Below are 13,070 nucleotides of genomic sequence, written 5' to 3' on the forward strand. Positions count from 1 at the left end.
TTTCCCCCATTCCTGTCAATTGTTCCCTTATGCTCTCCCTGAAACTCTCTACAACCTCTGGTTCTTTCCGTTTATCCAGGTCCCATCTCCTTAAATTCCCACCTTTTTGCAGTTTCTTCAGTTTCAATCTGCAGTTCATAACCAATAGATTGTGGTCAGAATCCACATCTGCCCCAGGAAATGTCTTACAATTTAAAACTTGGTTCCTAAATCTCTGTCTTACCATTATATAATCTATCTGATACCTTTTAGTATCTCCAGGATTCTTCCAGGTATACAACCTTCTTTTATGATTCTTGAACCAAGTGTTGGCTATGATTAAGTTATGCTCTGTGCAAAATTCTACAAGGCGGCTTCCTCTTTCATTCCTTCCCCCCAATCCATATTCACCTACTATGTTTCCTTCTCTCCCTTTTCCTACTGACGAATTCCAGTCACCCATGACTATTAAATTTTCGTCTCCCTTCACTACCTGAATAATTTCTTTTATCTCGTCATACATTTCATCTATTTCTTCATCATCTGCAGAGGTAGTTGGCATATAAACTTATAAATACAAAATCAAATCGGGGTAATGCAGGAGTAGGTTTAATAATGAATAAAAAAATAGGAGTGCGGGTTAGCTACTACAAACAGCATAGTGAACGCATTATTGTGGCCAAGATAGACACAAAGCCCATGCCTACTACAGTAGCCAGAGGGTAGGGACGGTGGTTTGGGGGGGGGGGGGGGGGGGGGGGGGGGAGCGGAAAGACTTACCTTAGGGGGAAAAAAGGACGGGTATACACTCGCACACACACACAGACATATCCTGTGGCAAGTGATTGGAAGAAGGAGTGACATAGGGATGAACCAGGTGAGCAACAGAGTGTCTTTCCGCCGTCCACCTAACCTTCGTAACCTCTTAGTTCATCCCTATGAAATCCCCAAACCACCGTCCCTACCCTCTGGCTCCTACCCTTGTAACCGCCCCCGGTGTAAAACCTGTCCCATGCACCCTCCCACCACCACTTACTCCAGTCCTGTAACCCGGAAGGTGTACACAATCAAAGGCAGAGCCACGTGTGAAAGCACCCACGTGATCTACCAACTGACCTGCCTACACTGTGATGCATTCTATGTGGGAATGACCAGCAACAAACTGTCCATTCGCATGAATGGACACAGGCAGACAGTGTTTGTTGGTAATGAGGATCACCCTGTGGCTAAACGTGCCTTGGTGCACGACTAGCACATCTTGGTGCAGTGTTACACCATCCGGGTTATCTGGATACTTCCTACTAACACCAACCTATCCGAACTCCGGAGATGGGAACTTGCTCTTCAATATATCCTCTCTTCCCGTTATCCACCAGGCCTCAATCTCCGCTAATTTCAAGTTGCCGCCACTCATACGTCACCTGTCATTCAACAACATCTTTGCCTCTGCACTTCTGCCTCGACTGACATCTCTGCCCAAACTCTTTGTCTTTAAATAAGTCTGCTTGTGTCTGTATATGTGTGGATGGATATGTGTGTGTGTGAGAGTGTATACCCGTCCTTTTTTCCCCCTAAGGTAAGTCTTTCCGCTCCCGGGACTGGAATGACTCCTTACCCTCTCCCTTAAAACCCACACCCTTTCGTCTTTCCCTCTCCTTCCCTCTTTCCTGATGAGGCAACAGTTTGTTGCGAAAGCTTGAATTTTGTGTGTATGTTTGTGTTCGTTTGTGTGTCTGTCGACCTGCCAGCCCTTTCATTTGGTAAGTCACATCATCTTTGTTTATATATATATATAAAATAGAGGGAAACATTCCATGTGGAAAAAATATATCTAAAAAGAAATATGATGAGACTTACCAAACGAAAGCGCTGGCAGGTCGATAGACACACAAACAAACACAAACATACACACAAAATTCAAGCTTTCGCAACAAACGGTTGCTTCGTCAGGAAAGAGGGTAGGAGAGGGAAAGACGAAAGGATGTGGGTTTTAAGGGAGAGGGTAAGGAGTCATTCCAATCCCAGGAGCGGAAAGACTTACCTTAGGGGGAAAAAAGGACAGGTATACACTCGCACACACACACATATCCATCCGCATATACACAGACACAAGCAGACATTTGTAAAGGCAAAGAGTTTGGGCAGAGATGTCAGTTGAGGCGGAAGTACAGAGGCAAAGATGATGTTGAAAGACAGGTGAGGTATGAGCGGCGGCAAATTGAAATTAGAAATTAGCAGAGATTGAGGCCTGGCGGATAGCGAGAAGAGAGGATATGCTGAAGGGCAAGTTCCCATCTCCGGACTTCCGACAGGTTGGTGTTAGTGGGAAGTATCCAGATAACCCGGATGGTGTAACACTGTGCCAAGATGTGCTGGCCGTGCACCAAGGCATGTTTAGCCACAGGGTGATCCTCATTACCAACAACACTTCATGCGAATGGACAGTTTGTTGCTGGTCATTCCCACATAGAAGGCTTCACAGTGTAGGCAGGTCAGTTGGTAAATCACGTGGGTGCTTTCACACGTGGCCCTGCCTTTGATCATCTACACCTTCCGGGTTACAAAACTGGAGTAGGTGGTGGTGGGAGGGTGCATGGGACAGGTTTTACACTGGGGACGGTTACAAAGGTAGGAGCCAGAGGGTAGGGAAGGTGGTTTGGGGATTTCATAGGGATGAACTAAGAGGTTACGAAGGTTAGGTGGACGGCGGAAAGACACTCTAGGTGGAGTGGGGAGGATTTCATGAAGGATGGATCTCATTTCAGGGCAGGATTTGAGGAAGTCATATCCCTGCTGGAGAGCCACATTCAGAATCTGATCCAGTCCCGGAAAGTATCCTGTCACAAGTGGGGCACTTTTGGGGTTCTTCTGTGGAAGGTTCTGGGTTTGAGGAGATGAGGAAGTGGCTCTGGTTATTTGCTTCTGTACCAGGTCGGGAGGGTAGGATGCGAAAGCTGTTTTCAGGTTGTTGGTGTAATGGTTCAAGGATTCCCGACTGGAGCAGATTCGTTTGCCACGAAGACCTAGGCTGTAGGGAAGGGACCGTTTGATGTGGAATGGGTGGCAGCTGTCATAATGGAGGTACTGTTGCTTGTTGGTGGGTTTGATGTGGACGGACGTGTGAAGCTGGCCATTGGACAGGTGGAGGTCAACGTCAAGGAAAGTGGCATGGGATTTGGAGTAGGACCAGGTGAATCTGATGGAACCAAAGGAGTTGAGGTTGGAGAGGAAATTCTGTAGTTCTTCTTCACTGTGAGTCCAGATCATGAAAATGTCATCAACAAATCTGTACCAAACTTTGGGTTGGCAGGCCTGGGTAACCAAGAAGGCTTCCTCTAAGCTGTTCTAAGCTGTTCCCTTTAATTGTTGGTATGTCTGGCCTTCGAAAGTGAAGAAGTTGTGGGTCAGGATGAAGCTGGCTAAGGTAATGAGGAAAGAGGTTTTAGGTAGGGTGGCAGGTGATCGGCGTGAAAGGAAGTGCTCCATTGCAGCGAGGCCCTGGACATGCGGAATATTTGTGTATAAGGAAGTGGCATCAATGGTTACAAGGATGGTTTCCAGGGGTATTAGACTGGGTAGGGATTCCAGGCGTTCGAGAAAGTGGTTGGTGTCTTTGATGAAGGATGGGAGACTGCATGTGATGGGTTGAAGGTGTTGATCTATGTAGGCAGAGATGCGTTCTGTGGGGGCTTGGTAACCAGCTACAATGGGACGGCCGGTATGATTGGGTTTGTGAATTTTAGGAAGAAGGTAGAAGGTAGGGGTGCAGGGTGTTGGTGGGGTCAGTAGGTTGATGGAGTCAGGTGAAAGGTTTTGTAGGAGGCCTAAGGTTCTGAGGATTCCTTGAAGCTCCGCCTGGACATCAAGAATGGGATTACCTTGGGAAACTTTGTAAGTAGTGTTGTGTGAAAGCTGACGCAGTCCTTCTGTTTTTGCCAGTAGTTTCACTTTGTATTCACCTTCTCCTTTTACCGTAATCCACTATACAATTTTATCCTGCCGATATATACTCAATAATACGTAACCCACTTCCAAACCATAACCAAAAAAAAATTTTATTTTTCCGCTTTCAACACTACTGCTGCTATAAAATACACCGTTTCTAGTTCACAAACAGTTCCTTTCAGCTATTAAACAACCTTTTCAGCTAGTTTTAATAACTTTCGCTTTATTTCCATTTCTGTTTTGCTCACATCACCGATCATTTTCAGCCGCTTCCCACAGGTTTTAACGTCATTATTTCTTCATCAGACAATTGTTAGCCTCATTTCCATAATCTGCCACCACCATACCACTCCTTTTAATACATCCTCACGTAGTTTTTTCGAAATTTTCCCGAATTTCTCCACCCTTTAACGTGTTTTGACGGCAACACAACCACCTAACCTTTATGCACATCGTTATCTACCTACTCAAGTTCACCACAGGATCAACATAGCCCAGCTCTAACCAACCCTTTTTCGCCTTTTTTCACACCAGATCTCCATTTGCTTTCTACTTCACCTTTATCTCTCCCCATATATTTTTATATTTATTTTCATTTTCATTTCAGCCTCATGTTACACTTTCCACCTTCTAGTATCATGTCACCCTCACAACACCTCCACAATGACCCCATTAAGTTTTATTTACATTCCCTCTGCAAACATGCCTTCGCCCTAGCCAGATTACACTCCCATATTTTATTTTCTCAGACTTGTCTGACATTTGGCATCACCCCCAAAGGCCTCACACTTAAAGTTCCCATCTCTGGCTGCAACCCTTCTTTCCATCAGTCCCTATACCAGTTCCAAACTGAACAATCCATTGCCCTTACCCACCTAATCCTTCACCTACACATCCACTCAGCCAATCAACACATCCGTCAACTCCTATCCTTAATAAAAATCCTCAATCTTTCCTCTCCCACATCCACACCGGCTGTTCAGAGCATTCTCCTACAGGCCAACCACAAATTAGAACAGCATGCCACCCTCCACCTTAAAAAACTATCCAATCTCCTGGTTTCCCACCTCCGGAAAGGCAACTCACTCACCCTTCACAACCTTTCCAGCAAACCTCAACCTCCTCTCATTACACACAAACCCAGTCTCTCCCATCTACTCAATCTCCCACTTCCAGCTCCACTCCCTCCAAAACCTCAAAATTCCAATCAACACAATCTGGAACCACAACACCCCAATTCAGTAGTAAACCTTTCCTCCAAACCTCTCTCCCAATCCGAAACCTCTGTCCTATCCAAAGGCTTCACCTTCAGCCCCACTCCCAGATTTAACCAAACAGCCCTCGTCAAAGATTTTCTGTCCTACACCCATACTCTCTGCTGGAAATATCACTTTGCCATGAAGAAAAATGATCCTAATCCTACTCCTAATGATCCAACTCCCCAAGACACTATCCAAATTGAACCCTGCCTGGAACAGTTCGATCCTCCGTCACAGCGGGACCCACCTCCTCTTCCTCAAAATCACCCTCTCCTAACCTTCCAGGAATTTCTCACTTCCAGCCTTGCCTCTCAATCCTTCTTAAAAAACCTTAATCCTACTCCCAACATCACCACTGCTGAAGCCCAGGCTATAAGTGATCTGAAGGCTGACCAATCCATCGTCATTCTTCCGGCAGATAAGGGTTTCACGACTGTGGTACTTGATTGTCGGGAGTATGTGGCTGAGGGACTGCGTCAGCTTTCAGACAACACTACTTACAAAGTTTGTCAAGGTAATCCCATTCTTGATGTCCAGGCGGAGCTTCAAGGAATCCTCAGAACCTTAGGCCCCCTACAAAACCTTTCACCTGACTCCATCAACCTACTGACCCCACCAACACCCCGCACCCCTACCTTCTACCTTCTTCCTAAAATTCACAAACGCAATCATCCCGGCCGTCCCATTGTAGCTGGTTACCAAGCCCCCACAGAACGCATCTCTGCCTACGTAGATCAACACCTTCAACCCATTACATGCAGTCTCCCATCCTTCATCAAAGACACCAACCACTTTCTCGACCGCCTGGAATCCTTACCCAATCAGTTACCCCCAGAAACCATCCTTGTAACCATTGATGCCACTTCCTTATACACAAATATCCCGCACGTCCAGGGCCTCGCTGCGATGGAGCACTTCCTTTTACGCCGATCACCTGCCACCCTACCTAAAACCTCTTTCCTCATTACCTTAGCCAGCTTCATCCTGACCCACAACTTCTTCACTTTCAAAGGCCAGACATACCAACAATTAAAGGGAACAGCCATGGGTACCAGGATGGCCCCCTCGTACGCCAACCTATTCATGGGTCGCTTAGAGGAAGCCTTCTTGGTTACCCAGGCCTGCCAACCCAAAGTTTGGTACAGGTTTATTGATGACATTTTCATGATCTGGACTCACAGTGAAGAAGAACTCCAGAATTTCCTCTCCAACCTCAACTCCTTTGGTTCCATCAGATTCACCTGGTCCTACTCCAAATCCCATGCCACTTTCCTTGACGTTGACCTCCACCTGTCCAATGGCCAGCTTCACATGTCCGTCCACATCAAACCCACCAACAAGCAACAGTACCTCCATTATGACAGCTGCCACCCATTCCACATCAAACGGTCTCTTCCCTACAGCCTAGGTCTTCGTGGCAAATGAATCTGCTCCAGTCGGGAATCCTTGAACCATTACACCAACAACCTGAAAACAGCTTTCGCATCCCGTAACTACCCTCCCGCCCAGGTACAGAAGCAAATAACCAGAGCCACTTCCTCATCTCCTCAAACCCAGAACCTTCCACAGAAGAACCCCAAAAGTGCCCCACTTGTGACAGGATACTTTCCGGGACTGGATCAGATTCTGAATGTGGCTCTCCAGCAGGGATATGACTTCCTCAAGTCCTGCCCTGAAATGAGATCCATCCTTCATGAAATCCTCCCCACTCCACCTAGAGTGTCTTTCCACCGTCCACCTAACCTTCGTAACCTCTTAGTTCATCCCTATGAAATCCCCAAACCACCTTCCCTACCCTTTGGCTCCTACCCTTGTAACCGCCCCCGGTGTAAAACCTGTCCCATGCACCCTCCCACCACCACCGACTCCAGTCCTGTAACCCGGAAGGTGTACACGATCAAAGGCAGAGCCACATGTGAAAGCACCCACGTGATTTACCAACTGACCTGATTACACTGTGAAGCCTTCTATGTGGGAATGACCAGCAACAAACTGTCCATTCGCATGAAGTGTTGTTGGTAATGAGGATCACCCTGTGGCTAAACATGCCTTGGTGCACGGCCAGCACATCTTGGCACAGTGTTACACCATCCGGGTTATCTGGATACTTCCCACTAACACCAACCTGTCAGAAGTCCGGAGATGGGAACTTGCCCTTCAGCATATCCTCTCTTCTCGCTATCTGCCAGGCCTCAATCTCTGCTAATTTCTAATTTCAATTTGCCGCCGCTCATACCTCACCTGTCTTTCAACATCATCTTTGCCTCTGTACTTCCGCATCAACTGACATCTCTGCCCAAACTCTTTGCCTTTACAAATGTCTGCTTCTGTCTGTGTATATGCAGATGGATATGTGTGTGTATGTGAGTGTATACCTGTCCCTTTTTCCCCCTAAGGTAAGTCTTCCCGCTCCCGGGATTGGAATGACTCCTTACCCTCTCCCTTAAAACCCACATCCTTTCGTCTTTCCCTCTCCTTCCCTCTTTCCTGATGAAGCAACTGTTTGTTGCGAAAGCTTGAATTTTGTGTGTATGTTTGTGTTTGTTTGTGTGTCTATCGACCTGCCAGCGCTTTTGTTTGGTAAGTCTCATTTTTTATATATATATATATATATATATATATATATATATATATATATATATATATATATATATATATATATATATGAATATAATAGAGGGAAACATTCCATGTGGGAAAAATATATTTTGTTGTGAGAATTTTGTGTGTATGTTTGTGTTTGTTTGTGTGTCTATCGACCTGCCAGCGCTTTTGTTTGGTAAGTCTCATTATATATATATATATATAATGAGACTTACCAAACAAAAGCGCTGGCAGGTCGATAGACACACAAACAAACACAAACATACACACAAAATTCAAGCTTTCGCAACAAACTGTTGCCTCATCAGGAAAGAGGGAAGGAGAGGGAAAGACGAAAGGATGTGGGTTTTAAGGGAGAGGGTAAGGAGTCATTCCAGTCCCGGGAGCGGAAAGACTTACCTTAGGGGGAAAAAAGGACGGGTATACACTCTCACACACACATATATCCATCCACACATATACAGACACAAGTAGACTTATTTAAAGACAAAGAGTTTGGGCAGAGATGTCAGTCAAGGCAGAAGTGCAGAGGCAACGATGTTGTTGAATGACAGGTGACGTATGAGTGGCGGCAACTTGAAATTAGCGGAGATTGAGGCCTGGTGGATAACGGGAAGAGAGGATATATTGAAGAGCAAGTTCCCATCTCCGGAGTTCGGATAGGTTGGTGTTAGTAGGAAGTATCCAGATAACCCGGACGGTGTAACACTGCACCAAGATGTGCTAGTCATGCACCAAGACCAAATATGTCTGCTTGTGTCTGTATATGTGTGGATGGATATGTGTGTGTGTGAGAGTGTATACCCGTCCTTTTTTCTCCCTAAGGTAAGTCTTTCCGCTCCCGGGACTGGAATGAATAAAACCTGTCCCATGCACCCTCCCACCACCACCTACTCCAGTCCTGTAACCCGGAAGGTGTACACAATCAAAGGCAGAGCCACATGTGAAAGCACCCACGTGATCTACCAACTGACCTGCCTACACTGTGATGCATTCTATGTGGGAATGACCAGCAACAAACTGTCCATTCGCATGAATGGACACAGGCAGACAGTGTTTGTTGGTAATGAGGATCACCCTGTGGCTAAACATGCCTTGGTGCACGGCTAGCACATCTTGGTGCAGTGTTACACCGTCTGGGTTATCTGGATACTTCCTACTAACACCAACCTATCCGAACTCCGGAGATGGGAACTTGCTCTTCAATATATCCTCTCTTCCCGTTATCCACCAGGCCTCAATCTCCGCTAATTTCAAGTTGCCGCCACTCATACGTCACCTGTCATTCAACAACATCTTTGCCTCTGCACTTCTGCCTCGACTGACATCTCTGCCCAAACTCTTTGTCTTTAAATAAGTCTGCTTGTGTCTGTATATGTGTGGATGGATATGTGTGTGTGTGAGAGTGTATACCCATCCTTTTTTCCCCCTAAGGTAAGTCTTTCCGCTCCCGGGACTGGAATGACTCCTTACCCTCTCCCTTAAAACCCACATCCTTTCGTCTTTCCCTCTTCTTCCCTCTTTCCTGATGAGGCAACAGTTTGTTGCAAAAGCTTGAATTTTGTGTGTATGTTTGTGTTCGTTTGTGTGTCTGTCGACCTGCCAGCACTTTCATTTGGTAAGTCACATCATCTTTGTTTTTAGGTATATATATATATATATATATATATATATATATATATATATATAGAGAGAGAGAGAGAGAGAGAGAGAGAGAGAGAGAGAGAGAGAGAGATACCACATAGCAAAAATATATCTAAAAACAAAGATGATGTAACTTACCAAATGAAAGCGTTGGTATGTTGATAGACACACAAACACACACACAAAATTCTAGCTTTCGCAACCCATGGTTGCTTCATCAGGAAAGAGGGAAGGAGAGGGAAAGACGAAAGGATGTGGGTTTTAAGGGAGAGGGTAAGGAGTCATTCCAGTCCAGGGAGCGGAAAGACTTACCTTATGGGGAAAATGGAACTGGTATGCACTCGCGCACACTCACACACACATATCCACCCTTCCCTCTTTCCTGATGAAGCAACCGTGGGTTGCAAAAGCTTGAATTTTGTGTGTGTGTTTGTGTTTGTTAGTGTCTCTATCAACATACCAGCACTTTTATTTGGTAAGTTACATCATCTTTGTTTTTAGATTTATTTTTCCCATGTAGAATGTTTACACACACACACACACACACACACACAAACACTTTTTGTTCCCCAGATCTACAGTGAGGAAATCCTCAATGATGTTGAATGTGCATAAAACAAGAATACATAATACAATTTCCCAAAAAAAAGGAGAGATAGGCTAATAGAATACTAATTTGAAAAGAAAAGGAAAATGTGAAAAAAATTATATGGCAACTGGTTACTTTGTAAATGAATAATCATTTGTGTTAAAGAATTCCTCTATGTAGAAGGAGTTATTAATGTGAAATTCTTTAATCTACATTTGAAAACACTTTTGCTATGTGTCAGACCTTTATTCCTGCATGATGTACTCACGCAGGCTCCAAAACTGTCTCAAAATACAATTTGAAAACCACTAGACACAACAAATCATTGTAAATGAACTGAAATGACCATTAACTTGCTTATTCTTAAGAATGTAAATTTCTTCATGAGGAGCTAAATCCACCATCAGATAGAAATGTTGTGTTGTGATTCATATGATTTAACTGCAACATTTATTGTCAGTACATGTCACTGTCTGGATTGTTTTGTAGAAATGATGATAACGTTCAAAACAGACTGCCAGATGAAAGCAATAAACTGCCTAAGGAGAACCATTTAAATGAAGTCAGCGCCACTGGAAATAGTTCAACTGTGCCAAAGTTGTCAGTTTTCAAAATGACAGATTCAGTTCCAATCACTTTGAGAAACTGTGATGAATTTCTGTCATTGGATTTGCCTGTGAACTTGATAAGCATGACAGAGAGAGTGTCCAGTAACAGCAGCACAGATTCAGAGGTAATTTCTCATTACTAAAGTTATTATAATTGTGTGTATCAATACAATATAATTAACTAAACTGAAAGTGTGAAATTTGATTATTAGGAGCTGAGTGACAATGATGGATTTAGTGATATTAGTGACCACATCAGTGCACACGCTGGAAGACCAGAAGGCAATATCAACAATGAAAATGATATAGATGATGAAACCATGTCAGGTACCAGTATTAATTATTTATCCATATTTGATGAGTCAGTTTTCTGTTCAAAAGAACCACATCTCATAATTTATCAGCATCAGTATTAATTTTGTATTCATTGCTTATTTGATGAGTCAATTTTCTGTCCAAAAGAACCATCTCTCATAACTAAATATGCTTTTCTTTTTTTCTTTCTGAAAGACGCAATGACATGCCAAAATATTATGACCACCTGCTTAATGGTGTGTCTGTCCACCACCAGTATGCAATACCTCTGCAATTCTGCATGGCATGGGTTCGACAAGTCCTTGGTGGGTTTTCGGAGGTGTGTGACACCAGATGTCAATGTGTAAGTGATGCAGTTCTTGTAAATTATGGGCTGGTGGTTTACAGCCCCACAGCTGCTGCCCAATAGTGGCTCAGATGTTCTCCATCAGGTTTAGAGCAAATAAAAATTTTGTGGCCAAGACATCAATATGAATTCACTGTCATGCCTCCCAAACCACTGCAACATGATTCTGACCTTGTGATATGGACAGTTATCCTGCTGAGAGAAATCATTGCCATCAGGGAAAACATCAAGCATGAAGGGATGAAGATGGTTTGTGATAATGCTCAGTTAGTACACAGCTGTCCCAATGCCTTCAGTTGCTACCAAAGGGCCCTTGGATGTCCAGGTGAATACCAGCCCGTAACGGCTTGCGTCATTGGTGCAGTGCATGTTTCAAGCATTTTTTCATCTGGATGACAGTGATCCAGACATGACCATCAATCTAGTGTAACAAGAAAGACAATTCATCCAACCAGGTGACATGTTTCTGTTGATCCACAATCCATACTGGTCCCATGCTCAAGGAAAATAGTAACTAATGATGTTAGGTAAACATCAGGGCACATAGGGGTCAGCAGCTCCTGTAGTTCAGCAGTGTGCAATGAATGGTGTGCTCAGCACTTATGCCTGCACCAGCATCATACTGTCACCATATTTGCCACAGATCACTGCCTATCCTGTTTTCCCCACTGACATCGTACAAGTCGCTGACCTCCGTGATCTGTGATGAGGCATGGACATCCAACACCTTGTTGCTTATTCTTGGTTTCACTGTCCATCAACCACATAGATGCTTGTGACAGCAGCACACAAACATCTGACCAGCATTGTCATTTCACAGGTGCTCATTTCCAGGTATAGCAATCTGCCTTTGTTGGTCATTTATGTCAATGGACTTCCCATTTGCAGCTGTTATAATTGCCAGAATGATTCCACATTCATCTCTGCTCCACTTGTATACTTTTCTTACTGTCATGTGCCCTCTGTGCCACTAGGTGAAATTCAGACTTACAGTGGTCATAATGTTTTGGCTCAAAACGTTTTGTATTTTGTTATTATATCCACACCCTATAAACTTTAACATGTTTTCAGTAACCTTATGCACAAATCCATACATATTATAAAAATGTGTGTGTGTGTGTGTGTGTGTGTGTGCGCACAAATCCATACATATTATAAAAATGTGTGTGTATGTGTGTGTGTGTGTGTGTGTGTGTGTTAGAGATGGGGGATCCGCTCTTGAACTGATTCATAGAGTTGAGTCTTTCAAAGGAGTGAACAATCAGAGAGAGAGAGAGAGAGAGAGAGAGAGAGAGAGAGAGATTGAGCATATCAGCAGCGCCTCTGCTGGTCACAGCACAGTGCACGCCACACAACACAGCCAGTGCCGGCCTCTGCCCTGTTTCTACCTTGGCTGCCTGCATTGTGCAGTGCCCCATTGGATTTTGTGTTTCACATATGCCGTGCCGTTTCTGTGCGTCGTCTGTCGCGTGCAGTGTCTGGCGCAGCTTAACATCGCATCGCACTCTGTTGGCGATCGTTTCAGTCGCACGTCCTGCCCTCTGGGCAGTTGATGCGAGCAACAGGACAGAGAGCCACCTAGCGGATAACATAGGAACTACTTGCAACAACTTGCTCGCAAGGGAACGGTCGATTTGTCTCGGAGCGGGTGAGTGGTGGCCATTCACCGCTCCCCCCACCCTCGGAACTCGCCCGCTCAACGCTCACCCCACCGTTCTCGACTCTAGCCAGAACGTTGAGCATAGCAACTCAGGTGTCACTCTGGTCTCTGCGGTCTTAGC

General features: G+C 44.7%; 1 protein-coding gene across 1 annotated transcript in view; it reads left to right on the top strand.

The window, feature by feature from the left end:
* LOC126107781 (E3 ubiquitin-protein ligase TRIM37-like) overlaps positions 1 to 13,070 on the top strand; it is a 239,625-nt gene that overhangs the window by 203,014 nt on the left and 23,541 nt on the right. Inside the window, exons 11-12 of the mRNA XM_049913342.1 lie at positions 10,510 to 10,753; positions 10,841 to 10,955. Of these exons, the coding sequence (XP_049769299.1) occupies positions 10,510 to 10,753; positions 10,841 to 10,955 (359 nt within the window). The remainder of the gene's footprint in view (positions 1 to 10,509; positions 10,754 to 10,840; positions 10,956 to 13,070) is intronic.

This window comes from Schistocerca cancellata, chromosome 1, assembly GCF_023864275.1.
Source record: "Schistocerca cancellata isolate TAMUIC-IGC-003103 chromosome 1, iqSchCanc2.1, whole genome shotgun sequence".
NCBI classification, from domain to species: domain Eukaryota; kingdom Metazoa; phylum Arthropoda; class Insecta; order Orthoptera; family Acrididae; genus Schistocerca; species Schistocerca cancellata.